The 20725-nt window shown below is 37.6% G+C and overlaps 1 protein-coding gene across 7 annotated transcripts in view; it reads left to right on the top strand.

The window, feature by feature from the left end:
- The window catches only part of DST (dystonin), a 362599-nt gene that overhangs the window by 244094 nt on the left and 97780 nt on the right, over positions 1 to 20725 (top strand). For all 7 annotated transcript variants that reach the window (XM_081828451.1, XM_081828446.1, XM_081828452.1 and 4 more), the window contains 10 exons: positions 3468 to 3591; positions 6827 to 7035; positions 7669 to 7986; positions 8599 to 8765; positions 10388 to 10544; positions 11469 to 11595; positions 13693 to 13755; positions 14580 to 14821; positions 16055 to 16184; positions 19101 to 19300. In XM_081828451.1, the coding sequence (XP_081684577.1) occupies positions 3468 to 3591; positions 6827 to 7035; positions 7669 to 7986; positions 8599 to 8765; positions 10388 to 10544; positions 11469 to 11595; positions 13693 to 13755; positions 14580 to 14821; positions 16055 to 16184; positions 19101 to 19300 (1737 nt within the window). The remainder of the gene's footprint in view (positions 1 to 3467; positions 3592 to 6826; positions 7036 to 7668; positions 7987 to 8598; positions 8766 to 10387; positions 10545 to 11468; positions 11596 to 13692; positions 13756 to 14579; positions 14822 to 16054; positions 16185 to 19100; positions 19301 to 20725) is intronic.

Here is a 20725-nt window from a genome sequence, read left to right as displayed (position 1 = left end):
AAGACAAATGTGAAGACAACAAAGATGTGAAAACTCTGCCTCTCCCCTTGGAGAACTCACATTCTAAAAAAAAATTTTTTTGGAGGTATTCATAACCTTATTTCATCTCTTAAGTCAGTATGCAATGCCCACAAACTGTGTCTGTGGTGTAGACTTCAGCCTGGTTCTAGGTAAAGTTCCTGTCGTGAGGAATTGTTTATGCTTCCTGTAACTAAACCTGTGAAGAATCTCCTAGACAGATCCACTCTGATAGTGTCTTTGGCCTCTTGGGACAGTTTTAGGATCTGGTACACAGATCACAAATCCCACGTTGGCCATAGCTTGCTAAGCCTTTTGACATATATGGGCTGCCCGGATGTCATTTAAATTACTTGAATATGAAAATTAGTTGAGGAAGTTTTTGCCTTTGGCTGTAGACATTTGTTTTAATCTGAAATGAAGGCTGAAATAGAAGAGGATCTTTTTGGATCTTATACCTGATATTTTTATTTATTTACTTTTCATTCATTTACTTCTTCTAGAAATCTTTCTCAGGGCCTACTATGTGTCAAGCACTGTGCTGGGCGGTGATAAAAAAAAGCTGAATGGAATAAATTCCTCGTTCTCAAAGAGGTTACAGTCTAAGAGACAAATCGAGTAATATTCACAGGGTATTTATGGGAGCTCCTGCAGGGACTACTTACAAACTAAGGGTGAAGAGAAAGTTAGGGGGTTGCCCAGCTGACTGTTAACCAGTGAACAAGAGCCAGGCTCAGGATGATGGGGGATAGGTTGCGTGGGAAGGTTAGCATGTAGAGATGTTAAATGCTGGGTCTAGCTTGAGCAAATAGCTAAGAAACAGCTGTGGTTTTGGACATTTCTGGAACAGGAGGTGGAGGAAGATGAGATTGAAGATAGAATTAGAGAGTAGATGTCATTGGACCTTTTATTGAATGCACAAGTCTGTCGTTTTTATAACGGCAATGGGAAGCTACTGGGAGATTTTAGAGAGGGGAATGATATGGTCAGGTATGTATTTTAGATAGAACACACTGGGGGGCTGTGTCCGGGAAGAGATTGGAGGCAGGGAGCTCAGTTAGGATGCTTTTTTCAGTTGAGTGCAGTGATCCAGAATTACAGAGCAGAAGTCTGCTTTTAAAAACGCCTTAAGCAGGTAAAATTGTCAGGACCCGATGGTGGATTTGCATGTGGAAAGGAGGGTTGAGGAAGAGTCCAGGAAGAACCTCAGAGCTACTACTTGGGTCATGAGATACAAAAGCAGGAGGAGTGCAGGTGTAGGGAGTGAGATAATGAGTTCAGATTCAGCGTTCTGAGTTTGAGGGGACTGTTTACACCCAGATGGAAATGATCAAGAGGCAGTTGGAAACCTGGGCCCATGGCCAGGGGTGAGTTCATCTACAGTTGGGCATATGGGAATTTGAATTTGAAATCCGAATGTGAGACTGGAAGAGGAGCTTGAGTAGCTCCAGTGAAGTGAAAGCCAGGCATAGGGCCCGGGTGGACAGTTAGCCCGTTTGGACACAGATACATCAGAGGTGTTAGGAATGCAGGGCCGGACTTCTGGAAGATTTATCTGTGGTTCTTGCCTCTACCTCTTCTCTCTTCGTTGTAATTGTTGAGCCACATGTACTTAGAGAAATGGGGGCCTCTATTCAGCAAATTCAGGATTACAGTATCCTTTCTGAAGCAAATGACGTTGTTAACCTTTTCCACTTTCTCTCTTCCTATAACCTTTGGGGACAGAATTATTCCAGGCCCAATTCCAAATCCCTGATTACATCTGTTCTTTTTCCCTTCTCATCGCTTAAGTATATGAACTCTCCGTGATTCCTTATGGCCTACTCCTCCGGTGTTTCTGTGCTTGCTCCTCTAGCAGTCTCTCCATGGGTCTTGGCTTCTAGAACTTTATGTCTCGTTCCAGCCTGTGTTCAGAGTCACTTCCATTTCCAAGTTCACTGGGTTGTTGTTTTTTTTCTTTCTATATGAGGATCCTAAGAGCTCTTTGAAGTCATAAATTCCTGAACAGACTCTCCTTTGCTCCTAAACTTGCTCCCACTTTTGCTTACGAATTCCATTAATTGCCTAGGCTCAAAAACACTGGACACTTCTCTTGTCTCTTCTTTTTCCTTGTTCCTGGCTCCTCACGCAGTGATGTCCCATAGAACATTCTGTGGCCATGGAAATGCTCTATAATGTCTCCAATATGGTAACCACTCGTCACCGTTGGCTACTTAGGACTTGAAATGTGGCTAGTACAACTGAGGAATTGAATTTTTAATTTTATTTGATTTCAATTAATTTTAAATTTCAAAAGCTCCTTGTAGTTAGTGACTACCATATCTCACAGCTCAGCTTTAGATAACCAGTTGTCAAGAGACCCTCCCCAACTCTGTAACCAATTTTGCCTTCCCAGCCCAGAAGGGCCTCTCTCCTTTGTTACTGCTGAAGTTTCCCCTAACTGGTGTCTCTGCTTCATTTCTTACTCATGTCATTTACCCCACACAGTGCTACAAATTTAGCCTTCTCTTAACACAGCTCTGAGCATGTCAACCCATACTCAGAATCCTTGAACGACTCTCCATTGCTGCAGGATGAAATGTAAACTCTTTAGCTGGACAGTCCTATTGCTGTTTATTCACCCAGACACATTCTCTACCTGGTTGGGACTCTCCCCTGTCCTGTGATGTTTCTGTCCACATCTTTGTTCACTCTGCAGGGACATGTCCTCCCTCTCCACTTCTGCCTGTCTCCATCCACACTTTCTTCAGGACCCAGCCCAGTACCACCAGCATGGAGGTGGTCCTCATTTCCCTCTCCACTTATCCCTCCTCTCAGCTTCCAGTAGCACTTACAGTTCCTGATGTAGATCATAAGATCCCTATGGGTGAGCTTTGTGTCTGTTTGGTTTTGTATTTTCACAAACCCAGCAAGATTTTTTTGATTTTGTTAGATGTTAAGTAACCTTTGTTGAGTAAACAGAAATAAATATGACTTTGTATTGAAATGGAAATCCTTAATTATTTCCTTACCTGGAGTTAGAAATAGTCCCAAAGGTGTGGGGGTTTTTTTGTTTGTTTTTTTTGAGTTAGGTTGGTTTTTGTTTTTGTTTTTGTTTTTGTTTTCAGGTGGTTAGTGAGGGTATCATCCAAGGCTATGAAATGGGGATGAAGGGAGATCTCAGGCTAGGGGTAGAGGGTCGCAAGATCAAGAATCAGGCCAAGTATCATGAACATATATATATGCTCAATGGTTTATTTCAAGACTGAATTGGTATTATCCTCACTGACTGAGGCCTTTGCTAACACCACTTTATAACTGGCCCTATTCTAAGGACTCTCGAGTAAGTTTATAATGATGAAAAGATTTTTATGTCTAATATTACTTTATCGTACTGTAAATAATTTTTTTAATATTGGAAATATATCATTTAATCCTATGGAGTATAATTGAAGCATTCAATCCTCCAGGCTCTGCAAGGACAGATATCAAGTCAGCAGGTTGTTGTAGAGAAACTGAAAAAAATGGCTGAAGTGCTTTTAGATGCCAGAGGATCTCTACTTCCAGCCAAGAATGATATCCAGAAAACACTGGGTAAGTGTTTATTTCCCTGTTTGCTTTCTCACGGGTAAATTCTCAATGAAGGCATTCTGCTACAGAGAACACGCTCACCAGTGTGTATTGTGTTGCTTATGTCCTTTCACTGAGAAATGGTACTTCCCAGTCTGGGAGGAGGCATGCCTTTTGGGGCAGGTATATTGGGAGTGGGGGTTGTGTACTTTGAAAAGAGTATGTTTAAAGTTTATTTTTATATTTAGAAAATGTAACAAAAACTCTTTATGTAATATTCATCACAGAAAGTAGAACTTAAGATTCTTTCGGTGGATGGCATTGGGCAGAGCTAAAACCTATGGCCAAAAGAGACTCACTGAGGGGTCTTTGTCGAAAGCAGGAGCATGGCATTAAGAGACGTGCTTTAAAACAGTGTTCCCACCTCTCCATTTTCTAGGAGGCTTTGAGTGGTCTCACAGGGCTCTGATTACCCCAGTTTTCTCCAGTGATACCAGAAACTTGTATCCAGTCATAGTGGTGCTTCTGTGTCCTCTCACGTTAGAGCTGGTATCTCTTGAGAAAAGAGCTATTACATGTTATTCTTTGTATCCACTCATCGTATTTAGTTTAGATTAAATGCACAGTGGGGTATCAATAAATGATTGCCCTCTTACTGTATTTTTTGCTTTGACTTTGTGGCTTTTCATACTACCTAATGTGTAGTTCAAGGTTATTATATATTTCTATGCATGAAATAAACACAAAGTTTTATAAGATGATTGGACCTGTGTTTCACACCAAAGCAAGTATGAGTTAAAATCTGAGAATAAATTTTAGATGAAGAGAAGGATGGATCTTTGCTTTTCTAAAACCAGTCCTTAGAAGGAAAACTTTTTTTTCATTCTTAAAGATGTCTAAAATTTTTGATCATGCATATGCCTTTCAAAAATTTCAGCATATACCTTCATGTAGGCACATGTATTTATAAGTTATATACAAATATTACTATCTTATCACATCATGTGTATTATAATTATAAAACACAAAAACATAAAATTTTAACATGTAAGATAAAAACATGAATGGAAGTTCTAATATTTTGTTCCTATATCCCAGTGTACCATCTTGTCATCCCACATTGGCAACTACTGCTATTAAGGACTTGGGCATGGAGATTTGGAGGAAAAAGAAAGGCTGTAATATATATGTGCTTCTGTTACTTGCAGAGGCATTTTCCCCATTGTCAAGTGTACATAGTTTTGTTTTTATTAGCTTAAAAATTCACATGTTACACATTATTTTAAGACTTTAAAACTTCTATCTGGCATAAGTTTCTAGGAATATGTGAAAATATATTTAAGATATAGAGGAATTTCTCTAAGATCTGTCTGACCCCTAAGAAAACCAACCACTTAAAAAAATAACAGTCTTAGAGTAGATTTCATTTTGTACTCTTTTCTTCTAAAATAATATTTACTTAGTAAAAGCAAGAATTCACTTCAGTGACAATATTTTATCATTAAGAAATACAAAAATAGTAACACTCAAAATGTGTTAATTTTAGTACAATAGCTGAATTTGCTTGGGAAATCACTTTTCAAGGCTAACCAGATTGCTGATTTACCCTGCTGATGCCTAGAGTTGCCCAGTTGAGAGGCAGCTCACCTGCTAATCAATCACCACCTGCAATTCAGAGTATCTTCTCTTGTGACTTCCAAAGAAGGGCTTATATTTGAACTTGCTGCTTGTTTTGTCTGCTGATAGCATCTTGGTGCATATTCATTGCCTTCCCCTGCCCCGTCTGCACTCTCCTTGGCTTCATCGTGTTCTGTGATGGGACCATTGACTGTCTCTTTAAATTATCTAAGCTTAACCTCTCAATTCAGTGAAAACTTGTGAAAGTGTTTTTTCATGATACATTAAAACAATCAAAGAGAAATATTGCTTCTACAGATTGTGTTCCATGGGCCAAACACAGCATGTAAAATGTTTTACTCTCAGAGTGGTGTTTGCAGTCAGAGTTTTCTAATTGAACATACAATATATCCAACTAAAGCAATCAGAAATAATTAAAATACTTTTTTTTTTAAGATTTTTAAAAATTTATTCATAAGAGACAGAGAGAGAGAGAGAGGCAGAGAGAGAAGCAGGCTCCCCGCTGAGCAGGGAGCCCGATGCGGGACTTGATCCCAGGACTCTGGGATCATGACCTGAGCCAAAGGCAGACGCTTAACCATCTGAGCCACCCAGGCACCCCAAAATACTTTTCAAATTATTGGACAATAAGTGATAAATTGATGATTTATTCCAGAGAGAGATTAATACATTAAAAATCATTGTTCTTTGAACTTCTCATAGGTCTACAGTACAGAATGTAGGATGTTAAAGTAATAGAACTTTCCATTTGAGTGAAAATTAGGCTATAACAGCCTGTTTTTTTTAACATCTTAAGTCTTCAGAATTGAAAGAAAGTTAATCTCATCTGACATAGGTCAACCTGTTAACCTTATTTATTTTTCCCTTTGGTCTGCTATTAAACTTTTCAAATAAATTCTATTTATATTTTAGAAACATAATCTCAACCTATCTTATTTTAAGTGAATTTTCATGATTTATTTTCTCATTGTATTTATCTGTTTTCTCATCATATGTGCATCTGTCAGTTTCTGTGCTTTCAAGTACTTTGCTTAGACTGTGAAGGGCGACAAAAGCTTAAGTATATGTTTGAGTGTGTGTGCGTGTGTGTGTGTGTGTGAGAGAGAGAGAGAATACCTGCTGTGCACAAGGGAGAGATAATTTTTATATGTAAAGGTTAATTCTTGATAAATCTTTTTATAGCTGTGTATTGTCCTTGAGAACAGCTGCGTGTGACTGTCACCTTTTTCTTTTTTCCATGTGGCTATCTAGTATGGCTAATTTGAAAATGTCAGATTGAGAACCAGCATTTACTCTAAAGTTTAACTGTTTAGACCACTAACATTTCTCTGGGAAAATTCAAATGTTTCCTCATCCCAAAAGCTCTTCTCAAATGCAGATGACATATATATCAACTATTGTTTAAAAAATACTTCAGTTTTTTTATGTTCCACTGAGATCTTTTTTTCTTTTGTTAAGGTTTCGGATGGTGCTCTGATTCTGCATTTTGAATTTATCATTTAAAACTTTTTCTTTTTCCAGTTTTGGTGTGGAAATTGTGTGACTCACCTTAGTGTATTTTTGAAAAGGAATAGGGCAAAGAGAGCTTTGTGGTTAACACTTCCTGATCTTTCTGGACTAGATGACATTGTTGGGAGATATGATGATCTGTCCAAGTCTGTTAATGAACGAAATGAAAAACTGCAAATAACCTTGACCCGCTCACTGAGTGTGCAGGATGGCCTGGATGAAATGCTGGACTGGATGGGAAGTGTGGAAAGTTCTCTGAAAGAGCAAGGTCAAGTGCCCTTAAACTCTGCCGCTCTTCAGGATGTGATCAGTAAAAACATTGTAAGTGACATTTAAAAAGAAAAAAAATCACTTTTAGATTGAAAAAAAAAAACCAAAACAAAACCCCACTTAAAAAGTCCCAGGGATGGGTAGATTGAAGATAAACTTAAGGATAAAGACAGGAGGTTTCCTGAGTATAACTGTGAAAAGTACTGCTTGCATCGAGACACATGTATGAAGCAGTTTTTCTCTGAAGAAGTAGAGAGCTTTGTATGCTTTTTCATGAATGTAACTCATTATTGATGGCTTACACATACACGAGGCCTAGCTTGTTCATCACAGCTTCAGCCAGCTGCACATGAGGTTAATCAGATCAATCTTGTTGTTGTCCAGCCTTTTAAAAATTAGGACCGTGGATAATCCCTCGGCTCCGTTAGGTCTAGGGTTGCTGAGGGGCAGCCGCCTCCTGCCTCGCTCAGGCAACTCGCCGGCTGGTCTCCGCCCTGTCTTGAAGAGATTTGGGACCGTGTGCCTCAAGGGGCAGAGCAGACTGGTCAGTCAGCCCCAACACTTAACCTTCCTTAGTCACAGGCTGTTCACACGCACGTTGTTACGTATGGTCATTTTTTAACACTCTGTGATGTTCTTTGTAAACCTCATTATAAAACACAGGCCGTATTTGGTTCATTTCAGATGTTGGAACAGGATATTGCAGGTCGTCAGAGCAGTATAAATGCCATGAATGAAAAACTGAAGAAATTCATGGAAACCACGGATCCATCGACTGCATCCTCACTGCAAGCCAAGATGAAGGACTTGTCTGTCCGCTTTTCAGAAGCAAGTCGTAAACACAAAGAAAAACTTGCCAAAATGGAGGAGCTAAAAACCAAAGTAGAACTCTTTGAGAACCTCTCAGAAAAGCTCCAGACATTTTTAGAAACAAAAACTCAGGCTCTCACTGAGGCAGATGTGCCAGGAAAAGATGTTACTGAATTGTCTCAGTACATGCAGGTATGTCTTCCTTCATATTCACGAGGTTGGTCAAGCTCATGAACACTTCAGACCAGCTTTGTATTAGCATGTATTAGCAGCATTACAGTTAGCAATCATCATTTTTAATTGCTGATGGATTAATAAGGATCTATGCTTCCCTCCTTCAAAAATCCCAAACCCCATCTTCTCCTTAAAGCCTTTGCTCACTGATTAGAAATGAACACCATTTCTCACATATACACTTTCCACATATTAAAGATGATATAGGTATCATATGCCAGAACCCACAAAAGACAGACTATAAGGAATGCATTTTTATTTATTTTTTATTTATTTATTTATTTAGTTAGATAAATATACTATCTATTTATTTATTTTGATGTAGTGTTCCATGATTCATTGTTTGCATATAACACCCAGTGCTAAATTAAATAAATTTACTTGTGTTCTCTTTCAGACAGCCTAACTGCATGTTTGTTTATATTTAGAGTACTGACCATAGGCAGATCCTAAGATTCTTCTGTGAAATTCTGAGTAGAGCCATTCTGGTCCCATATGTACCTCTTGATAGAATGCCATCTGGAGATCTAACGACATCTTAGATTGATTGAATATCTAAATGCTTTGTAGGAATCAACTTCTGAATTCTTAGAACACAAGAAAGATCTTGAAGTTTTACACAGTGTTTTGAAGGAGATATCCAGCCATGGCTTGCCAGGTGATAAGGCTCTGGTTTTTGAAAAAACAAATAATTTGTCAAAGAAGTTCAAGGAAATGGAGGATACCATCAAAGAAAAGTAAGCACCACTTAAGAAATTGGATTTTAGTCTACCTGATACTTAAAGAATGAATTATTTTTATTTGCTCATGTAGATACTTGAGACAAAACTTTGGGGATAAGCATTGGGCTACTTTGTAAGTGCTTTTATATTGATATATATTTTTTTGCTATTAAAATTAAGTGCATTTTTGTTAGAATATTTAGGAAGGGAATTTGATACTTCTTACCTAAAAGTAGAAAGTATTATGTAGAAAAATAGTGGTGGTAGTGTATTACTGAAAATAATCTAAAATCACTGTGGTCTCTGAAGCCTTTGGCAAATACCACAATTTTATTTGCAAAATCAGAAATAACATTGAAAGATAGCTCATGGTTCATTGCTTTTGGGGCTTAATTCAGAAACTGCACAATTTCAATATAGTTTTTGATGGCCTTTTTTTTTTTTTTTGGTAAAATAGTTTACTTTTTAAAGAATTATAGGTAAGAAATGACTCCATGAACAAGCAAGATAAGAAACAAGAGAATGCACCTGAGTTGAGCTAAAAAGCTGTACTGGGATAAACCTTGTGACTAGACTTTCTATTTCTGATCTCATGTTAGTTTAGAATATATGTCAGGTTTTGCTAAAGACCCCACAAAGATAGAAAATAGTTGTCTTTTAACTCTTCTTTATTTCTTCAGAATTCTCTACCGAAAACTTTTGAGCACCGTCTATTACTATTTCCAGAGCTACATTTTCCATCTTGTCACGTAATATTTAACTCATATCACATGGAAATGATATTCTTGGTTTTCCGAGGTGAACTTTAGGTGGTTTCTTCTTCCAGAAGGGTTCAGTTTTAAAACCATGTAGTCATCAGTAATTAGTCCAGCTGCAGTGGACCCTTCTGTGCCAGTATTCCACACACGTGCACACGGGCACATGCCATCCACATGCCATCCACCTGCCACCCACATACCAAATGGAACCTCACAGCTGTTCATGTGCTGGGCAGGTGCCCTCCCTCCATGGTGCTTAGTATACAGAAAGATCCATATAGTTCACTGTGGAGCTTTCTGAGTATCTGTCAGGGAGGCAGTCAGTACCATTCTTTAGTCACTAGGCCTCACCTCATGTTCGGAGAGTTCAATGTGGACTCTCTGAAGCACCTGGTTTATTCATCCACTAAAGTGACTGTAGTGTCGTGTAGAAACCACTAGGTGGCGGCATATTTTCCTCAGATCAGTGATTTGTAAATGTTTCCCTGCTGGTTCTGTGCCTGTTGGCATTAAGCACCATATAAAGTGGACAGATCAAAGCTTGCTGAATCTAAATAGTGTTAAAACTGTTTATATAGTCCTAGAGTTTATGTAGTATTATAAAGTGCCATTACCATATGGGTTATGGATTTCTTAACTGGTCCTATCTTTGTCTATGGAGTGTGCCTCAGAAATAGAGTAGTTACTTAGCTGATTTCACTTGGCACCTATGAGACCTTTCGTCCTTTTATCCAGGGTTAGAGTTTGCATGGGAGAAGGTTTTTTTTTTTCCCTTAATTGTAGGCCTGATACAGGAATAATAATTTATTTACTAGTAATTATTCCTTCGGAGTATTTTCTTTCTGTGGCTTAAATTCTTCAATAATTTTTGTTATCTAGAAAAGAAGCCGTATCTTCTTGTCAAGAACAGATGGATGCTTTCCAAGTCCTTGTTAAGTCATTGAAATCATGGATAAAAGAAACAACGGAAAGAGTTCCCATTGTGCAGCCTTCTTTTGGTGCAGAAGATTTAGGAAAATCTTTGGAAGAAACTAAGGTGAATTATTATCTACTACTAATTTCTTCTTTGCCCGTGTGAGTAATGAGAGGTTAAAAGACTATTAGTGCCTTCCTTTTATCTGATAAGTTAGATCCCCACTTTATCTTCAGTATATTTTGGTGTTATTTGGAAATCATGACATAGCTCTAATCCTTTTGAGGAAGAAAACAAATTTTGAGTTAATTTGCTTTTTAAAAGAGATGTATTAGTGAGTTGCTGACTGTTCTAGTACCCAAGTTTTCTTCCCCACCAAATCTGTACTTACTTTCAGTGTTTTTTTAATACCATTTCTTATAACGTTATGTAAAAGATCTTCAATTCAGCATTTAACTCTAGCTCAGATATATCACTGTAACCAGCATTTGAAGGTAGAAGCTGTTTGAATCTCTAGTACAGATACTGTACAAGTCTTTTGTCATCTGATTCAAATCATAAAACTTATGCCCAGTTATGGCGCTTTTCCCACTCCAACTTTGTGGGGATATGTGTTTTTAAAAATTCATTGAAATTTTGAGGATTAAAACTCACTATTAAATAGAATTCTGAATTCCCTTTTTTTTTTTTTTTTTAAATCGTTTCTAGTACATTTCTTCTTGTAACTTGGCTGGTACCAAGTACAGTTTTCAGACCGACAGTTGACAGTTACTTTGGAACCCATGGCAGCTAGAAATAGGCTGACATCCACTGTGGCTAGGAGCAGAATGTAGGATGGACCATATCTCACTCCTCACCACTAACAGTGTTAACAGTCACCTGGGCTGTTGGAACACCTAGGCATAGTGCCTTTTTTTCTATCCACTCCCCCACGAATCAGGACCCGCAGTCATCACTGCTTTAAGATATGTTTAAGAAATTGAATTATAATGTGTAACTTTGAAAATATTATGAAGATTGAAAAATACTGTGTTTTTATATCTCAAGAAATTACAAGAGAAGTGGAGTCTAAAAACACCAGAGATTCAGAAAGTAAACAACAGTGGGATCTCACTATGTAACCTAATCAGCGCTGTGACTACCCCCGCAAAGGCAATAGCAGCAGTGAAATCAGGTATGTGCTTTGTTTACATCCACAGCAGACCCCCTAAGAACTGGGTCCACCCATGTTACTTCTGTTTCCCTTAATTTTTAAATTAATGCATAAAATAACCTCAGAAATACAAAGGGAGAGTGACAAGAAAGATGGCATCTGTACATGCACTAAAAGTATGTTCCATGCATGGAACAGTGTCTGTACTCATCAAATTTCAAATCCCTCTTATGGTTCACTTTCATAGAGACTACAGTTAAAATGTAACCAAATTAATATGTAAGAATAAGGAACATTATATTGGGGAAGAGGAAAAATCAGGTTCCAATTTGTTTTCTACCTTAATTAATGGAGATAACTCAGATTCTACTTGAAATATTTAATAAATGAGCCCAGTCTCCTGGGAGAGGAGAGGTGAAGGAAGGAAGCAGCTCTTTTCTGTAGAGTGGATCTCTGTATTTTTAAAAATCCCCATCTACCTTATTTTCTACACTGTTCCCAAAGAAAACAATTATATAATGTGTTAGCCAGTGTACCTAAATTGTAGTCATGATTGAGCCACTCAGCAGAAGTGGAGTCATGTATAAATAATGATTCTAAAATTAATTTAAGTTGTGTATATGGTTTTAAGTTTAAAACATATTTATATTGTTAATATCAGGGTTTTTTTTTTTTTTCTCATCCAAGAATAGACGAAGGCAGATCTCGTATCTTTATTCTGAGAGTCTCTGAGTACCCTCTGTGGTTTTTCTGCTCCACCCAGCCCCCCAGCTGCCCCTATTGTGAGATGTTCCAGCTGGGCCTCTTGCAAACATTTATTCCGCTCTATTAACCCCATTTCAGAGCGTACTCATATTATATATGGAGTGATGATCTCTCCTTTCTCTTCTAATCAGATTTCCTGAAATGTCAAGTGTTTTGTTTTGTTTTTGTTTTTTTTTAAGAAAAGGAATTCTGTTGTGTTTTTTCTTAAGAAAAGGAATTCTATTCTATAAAGGTCCACTTTATATTTGTGATAAGTAAGAAGTTGTTTTTTTTTTTCTTCTCTTGATAACTACCAAGCACAGTAGGAATCAGTCTTGATTCAGGATATTTTCACTTTCGACTGAAATGCCAATGTATGTGATTTTTTTCTGTTTTAAAGAGACAAAACTCAGATTAAGATCCAGATATTTAAATATTCCTGTTTTAAACTTGTTCTTGTGTGGCTAGTTTTAGGAAATGTCTTTGTGTTTTATAGATAGGTAGCCAATGCCTACGTGCCTGAGAAAGTCTAATTGAGTTTTTTAATATTCTGCTTATGAAATAGGAACCAAGGCTAGATGTTTATGTAATTAAAGAGTAGTACTAATTACTGCTTACTGAGTAGTTCCTATTTGCTAGGCAATCCGTTAACTGTCTTTAATACCCACAGTGGCCTCACAAGTTAGGTATTATTATCCCCACCAGTGTGGTGGGGTGGTGATTAATTTGTCCATTCACTCAGCTAGTAATTAGTGGGGCTGGGATTTAAATTCAGGTGAGTCAGACACAAAAGCCCAGGCATTCCTAACCACTGTGCTCTTCTCTCTCTGTGTTGACATAATGTGGGTTTTAGTAATAGAGTTTGTTTGTTTTACTTTTAACTTTTCATGTCTTTGTACCTCATTCTGCTTCCATTAAACCCATAATAACACTGTGTAACTGTACCACACAATTTTCAAATCCTTAAGTAAGGGTTTGTCTGTCAGTCATTTATGCTTCTTGCAACACACACAGTGAGCAACTTTTGAGTTGCTTCAAGGACTTTATTACTAAAAATAACAATAAAACAATTTTATCACAAAATTGTTTTTTAATTAATACTTAAGGATGAATGTATATAATCTAAACTTATTAAACTCTAACGTTTCAGGTGATCATGTTACTACTTTAAGAATGAATTTTATATACCAGAAAGGATCTATAAATTTTGGACCTTCATTTGATTTAGAAATTGAATCAATATTTTATATTTTCAAGTAGTAATAACATTTTTAAATGATTACCGTTTATGGGGTTTGATTTAATGCCATCTACTATTAATGTGTAGAAATACCATAGAAATCTATAACTACTTCGGTGTTAATATTTTTGCAGGTGGAGTAATATTAAATGGTGAAGGAACAGCCACAGATACTCAAGATATTTTGTCAAATAAAGGTGAATAGTAACTTAAGTGCTTATGATTATAGTAACTTTGGCTTTTGTTCTTTTTTGAGAGAAAATCTTTTTAGAGATGAATAGTTATATTGAAATGTCAACCTTGAGTTAAAATGATATTATTTATTTTTTAAAGAGAAAGAGAGAAAGTGTGAGTGGGGGAAGGGGCAGAGGGAGAGGGAGAGAATCTCAGGCAGAGTCTGTGCTGAGCATGGAGCCTGTCTCGGGGCTTGACCCCATGACCCCGAGATCATGACCTGAGCTGAAATCGAGAGTTGGACACTTAACCGACTGAGCCACCCAGGGGCCCCTAAAACATTATTATTTTATATCATAGTCATATCTTCATAGATATATTTATGTAACATTCTATGCAATTTTGTTAATCTCAAGTTAGTGAAATCTGGTAGTTTGGTTTGGCATTTGGTTATGTTTCCTTCTTTTTGGTTAAATAATTTAAGGTATTTTGTCACTTGAATAACATTCTTTGAGCTATTTTCTTGAGTTTGATTCCTAAGGACTTAATACATAGCATTTCATGGTTTTGGTTTCCCATTCCATTGAAAAATCTCTTTTTCATTTCACTTGTATTATGCAATGTACCTAAATCATTGGTTATTAAATAGCATTATAAGATAGTTCTAAAAATTCTTTTAGAATTTTTAACCCTTTAGTTCTAAAAATTCTATGACTTTATCATAGTAGGCTTAATATGGACAAAATAGGAGGGAATATCATGTAAAGCAAACTTTTATTTCTAGAGCTTTACTCTAAACGTCCTGAAAATGTGTCCATCTGATTTTATTTTATTTTAATACTTTTAGGATTGACATCCATTAAAAAGGATATGACTGACATAAGCCATGGTTATGAAGATCTTGGCCTTTTACTTAAGGATAAAATAGCTGAACTGAATACTAAACTCTCCAAATTGCAAAAGGCTCAGGAAGAATCCAGCACAATGATGCAGTGGCTCCAAAAGATGAACAAGACTGCGGCCAAGTGGCACCAGGCACCGACTCCGACAGACACGGACGCTGTGAAGACTCAGGTGGAACAGAATAAGGTATATTCTGTGGATACATTTACCGAAGACCTGAAAGGGAACAGACTAGCATCCATCTGAGGCCTGGTGGTCAGGACCCGTGTTCTGATTTCCAGCTCTGTAACCTTCAGCAAATAACTTACCAGTTTTGTTTAATGTGCCTTTCTGTAGAAAGTGATGATAATATACTGTATGGTGACTAACATAACATAATAAAATAAAATTTAAAAAAAAGAAAGTGAGGGGTGCCTGGGTGGCTCAGTCGTTAAGCGTCTGCCTTCAGCTCAGGTCATGATCCCAGGGTCCTGGGATCGAGTCCCGCATCGGGCTCCCTGCTCTGCGGGAAGCCTGCTTCTCCCTCTCCCACTCCCGCTGCTTGTGTTCCCTCTCTCGCTGTGTCTCTCTGTCAAATAAATAAATAAAATCTTTAAAAAAAAAAAAAAAAGAAAGTGATAATAGTCACCTGTTTTACACACACATACATTATAAAGATGAGTGAACTGTTGGGTGTAAGCGCCTTTGCCACCTTTATTTTTTTAACAATTTTATTTTTAAGTAATCTCTACACCCGACATGGGGCTTGAACCCACAACCCTGAGTTCAAGAGTCGCGTGCTCCACCGACTGAGCCAGCCAGGTGCCCCAACTTTGCCACCTTTAAATCAGGTTAAGTCTGGGATTTTAACCAGTCAACTATTGGAAAAGATTTATTTAGGTGTATTAGGGATTTGTTCTGTCCCATATAAAATAGGGTAGCTCACACTTTCCCTTTCTTTAATAGATGGCATTTCTTTCCCCAACTGTCAGGATTGGGGAAATGATTTTACATTGTGACAATGATGGCAAAAATGTCTGTCTGTGTTTGAATTCTATAACATGTTAATCCAGAAAAGTGTTGATTCACTAGTAGATTCTCAAACTTGGCAGCCTTTGTCAAGACTGATGTCCTTATCAGTTATAGTATTATTAATGTCATCTTCCTTTTTTCCAAAGGGATTTGTTTAAGAATAATAGGAAATTCTTCCTAGCTACTGGGGACTAGAGTCATTTTCTCCCTAGCTGTAGTGTTCCTCTTTGGGATTCCTTTATCACATGGTTGAAGACTGCTTGAGAAAAGGAAAGGAGAATAATTAACCACTGAATTCTGGCCCCTCACCCACTTCAGCACTCCACAGTGGATATTTTCGTCTACTATAATTGTGTTTTTGTCTTCTGATGTTGACATACTCTAACAGAGTTTTTTCCCCTTGTTTAGTCATTTGAGGCAGAACTGAAGCAAAATGTAAACAAAGTGCAGGAATTGAAAGACAAATTGACAGAGCTGTTGGAGGAGAACCCAGACACTCCTGAGGCCCCCAAATGGAAACAGATGCTGACAGAAATTGGTATGTCATGTCACTTATCCCAGAGTCTGTGAATAGAAAGAAGCACAATCATTTTTTAATCAGTCTTTATCAGAAAAAAATGTATCCACCAGCCTCAGTTATTTTTGAATTTGCTTTAATGTTTCATGTTTAAGATGTTGCAAATTTAAAAGTGTCATTTCAAATTATAGTGTGCTGGGACTGGGCATATCTTGTATTTTTCTTGCTAAACACCATAACTAAATTTATTTTTATGAAGAGGGTAGATACTAGTGAATAAAATGCTGTGTGTTGAGTACCATGTTTTCATCATTTTTTACTTGATTTTTGGTGTTTGTTTTTTTATACTTTATTTTATTTTAAATACTCCTTATATATATTTTTTTTTGTCTGAAAAAGGTAAGCTCCCTTCTCCTCCCTGGAGTTCCTTTGGGAACTCATTTGGCCCCTGCTTTATGTTCTTCTCTTCCCCAGTCAGGGTTAAAAAGTAACTCCCCACAGAAGTCTGGTGGTTTCCATTCTTCATCCAGAGTTATCCTCTCATCTCCATCCTGTCCCTGTATAAACTGTTTCTCATAAACACAGAATTCTCTTCATAAGTCCTTTTGGCTTATCACTCCTTCCCATTATTATAATGATATGGGAAATGCATGTAAGACAATACTAATTTTCCCTACTTCATAGTATTGTTTGGAAAATTCAGTGAATTAATGTGTGTACAGCTCATACAGACTGTACTTGGCCCATAGTAGGTGCTGCTTGTTTACTATGATTACAATAAGAGTTATTTTACTTTCAATTGTTCCATTATGTTGAGCTAAATATTGTCCTTCCATTAGAGTCAGATATGCTATGATAAATTTAAAAATTGGTAAGTATGTTTTAGTTTGAAAAAAGGTTATCATAAGGAACCTTAATGTTCAAAGGTATAGTTGATCCAACCGTAGGCTCCTGTCACATTATAATTTGTCCCTAATTCAGTGGCTCTCTCCTGGGATAATCAGAATTACTTGGGACAGGATTATCAAGGCATTTTAGAATAGGAGTGAGAGTGAGGAGTGTGTATTTCAAAAAAGCTTCCTGATAAGATTTTGATATTTCTCCCTTTCAATTCATTATTTGAATTACATTATTTTATAGTTAGATTATGTTTGACTAGAACATGCCATATAGAATGATGTCATTAGGTAAGGTTTCAGGGATTGGGTTCTATTAGAAGCAGCCATTTATTGCATTGTGCTAGATGAAAAAAATCTGTCAGATCAACAAATCTCGCCCATCAGTGATTGTTTACTGAGTGACTAATATATTTAAATGATGGTCAGTAACTCTTGGCTTCAGGAAGCATACTATCTTAAGGGTGGGAACAGTAGGAAAGGCTTCCGAGCAGAGGTTTTGTAAGGTCTAGTGGAATTGTGATGGAAGGATAGAGCTGGGATATCCGGAGAGGAAGTAGAGTGTGTTAGGTAAGGGGCTGGTGTAACAGAAGCCTGTTTGGATGATAACGGTGGGATCAACAGGACGAGATTAGCGGTGTAATCTCAGGGTGCAGACCCTCCAATATTACTAGGCTAGGGCCAGTTTTGTGGGAGGCCTTGAATGTGAGGCAGAAGTCTTCATATTTTATCATCTAGGTGGTGAGAAGTTAATTATTGAAGGGTATGGGCACAGAACAACATATTTAAGTGATTGTTTTAGGGAAATTATTTTAGAACCAAATGGGTTGCAGCTGAGGAACACTAATTACAAGGAAACCAGTGGGAAGACTACATAGTCCAGGACTATAGTTCTCAAAGGTGTGCTCCGGGGAGCCGCACCATCAGCATCACCTGGGGGCTTTCCAGCGATGCAAAATTTCAGGCCCCACTTCAGACCTGTTGAATCAGAAATTTGGGGGATGGGGTCCAGCAACCTGTCTTAATCCCTCTGGGTGCTTCTAGTGCAGCTGAAGCTTGAGAACCACTAGTCTAGGCAAAACATGATGAGGACCAAAATGGAGTTAGGGCACTAGGAATGTAAAGGGTAGGTTTAAGGTTTTATGATCAAGAAGACAGGAATTAGAGTCATGAAAGAACATTCTGAATTACTGTACCTCAGTGTTATGGAAGAAAGAATAACCTTTCAAAGAAATCTAAAAATCAGAAAAATCCACCAGTTTTGATAGGAATAAAAAGTTGTTGTTGTTTTTTAATGTAAAGGGTTAGTGAGATTTCCTAGTGTAACTTTCAAGCAGGTGGTTGTCATTGTGTGTGATTTGAATAAAAGAGAAGGGGCATAGATAGACAAATTTGGGAGTCATTTGCCCAGCAGTGATCATTGAAGATTTGCTATTCAAAGAAAGAGAAAAACATGTATCATATGACCTCACTAATATGAGGAATTCTTAATCTCAGGAAACAAACTGAGGGTTGCTGGAGTGGTGGGGGGTGGGAGGGATGGGGTGGCTGGGTGATAGACATTGGGGAGGGTATGTGCTATGGTGAGCGCTGTGAATTGTGTAAGATTGTTGAGTCACAGACCTGTACCTCTGAAACAAATAATACATTATATGTTAAAAAAACAAAGAAAGGGTTAATGTTCCTTGTTGTAGTAGGTCAGTTATAGTTGAACAAACAGACTCTATAGGACTTCTAGAAGAAATGTGGGATCTCTGGATCCTGTTTGCCTTAAGGAGTATTCCATATTCTACATTATCTTCTGAGGTCAGATTCAAATTTTTCTTATACTTTTAGTTGACACACAGCTCCAGGACCATAAAATCTGTATCATTAAATGCAATTAACTCTTAGGTTACACTTTAATCAACTGTGTAAGAAGAGTTACAAAGATGGAATGATAGCCATTATGTATCATTTTGAGTCATATCCTGAGGTATTCACATAGACAGTGATGTTAAATGTATAAAAACTAAACACCAGTTTCATCTTTTTCTTTTAGATTCTAAGTGGCAAGAACTCAATCAGTTAACAGTTGATAGACAACAAAGACTGGAAGAATCCTCTAATAATCTAACCCAGTTCCAGACTGTAGAAGCTCAGTTAAAACAGTGGCTTGTGGAAAAAGAACTGATGGTCAGTGTTCTTGGGCCCTTGTCAATTGACCCCAATATGCTAAACACACAGAGGCAGCAGGTGCAGGTGAGTGTTACATGACTTAACGAGACAAATGTTTTCATTATAAATACATTAGCTTTGGACAGTATGTGCTTAAACTGCCTTGAAGTGTATTTGTAATGCTTCCGATGCCCATAAGATACTGTCCTGAGGTTAGTGGGGAACCCCCAGAGCACCAAAGCCAGGAGGCCTCCCAGAACAGTCTCCTGAGCCCATGAGTGGGTCGAGTCCCTTGATCATTTCAGTCACCTTGTGGTTTGTGCAGACCCTGTTAAAAAGGGCCTTCTTTGAAATATTAATGTGATTGTATAAGTAGTAACATTTTTATGAGAAGCTGGTATGTGCTTTTTATTGTTTAGAAATTACTCCTTTGAGGTTTTATTCATTTTGATTGTGGTAGAAGATAATGAAACTTGTAAAACTCATGCAATACGCCCCTGAGGGGTGGAGAGACAGAATAAAAAGAGAAGAAAGAATAAGAGAAATAAAGAGGGAACCTTGAACCACACGTCGCTTAGACTGGTCTAATTATAAAGTGGATGAATCCACAAGGAGAAAAAAAATTCCTGAAATGTAAGTCAGAGGTAGAAGCAAAAGCTCCGTTGTGGTTCCAGTTGGATTTCCCTACGTCTACGTATGGTATCTAGAGCAGCGCGGCTAGTCCTGTACTTTGAAAATACAAATCAGTCTTTGTCATTGAGCATCAGCATGTCCTAGCTCATGTACGTTCTGAATCTGAAGAGAATGAAAGCAAAAGATATAAATAAATATCTGGGGAGAAATAATGGCCCCTAGTCTTGGTAGTCTCCCTGAGATAGATAAAATGTTGTAGTAACAAAGGGGGATTTCTGGGTCACTCATTGTATAATGGGAGTCAGTGCTGAGCCTGCACATTCTGAGCAACATGATTTATTGGCTAAAATTTTTATAATAGAGACTGTAAATGTTAATAAACCATGTATCTTAAAAAAGCCCTTGTAAAATAATGCCCCATGAGTTAATGTATTCTAACAGTGTCATCGGTGTGTATTTCCTTTGGTATAAAATGCTACAGAACATTTAAAATACCCTGCGAAGAGAAAACTACAAGTGGGAAAATACAAATTTGGTGTTTGTATGCTGTAAACTTGTCCAATAGCAGTGCTTCCCTTCATTTGTGAATATTTGTACATCAGCTGTCGTTCATTCTGCCCAGACTGCCATATTTACTCTCTGCTTTTTCCCCTTTGTGAAGGATGTTATTTTAGACAAAATGTTATCTCTGCAAAGCCCCGTTGCTCTTTGGACTAATTTAAGATCATTGCCCTGCCCTTGAAATAAAAACTAGGACAACAGGAACTAGAGAAAATAAAAACTAGGTAGATAAATACCATTTCTGTCTGTCTAGAAACTGAAAGCTCCGTTTCAGTTTCTTGGGTGTTTATTTACCCTCGCTACGTCTTCGCCTTA

The sequence above is a fragment of the Leptonychotes weddellii genome, chromosome 8, assembly GCF_054177405.1.
Source record: "Leptonychotes weddellii isolate Sample4059 chromosome 8, ASM5417740v2, whole genome shotgun sequence".
In the NCBI taxonomy this organism is placed as follows: Eukaryota; Metazoa; Chordata; class Mammalia; order Carnivora; family Phocidae; genus Leptonychotes; species Leptonychotes weddellii.
This window is presented reverse-complemented; position numbering and strand designations above follow the sequence as displayed.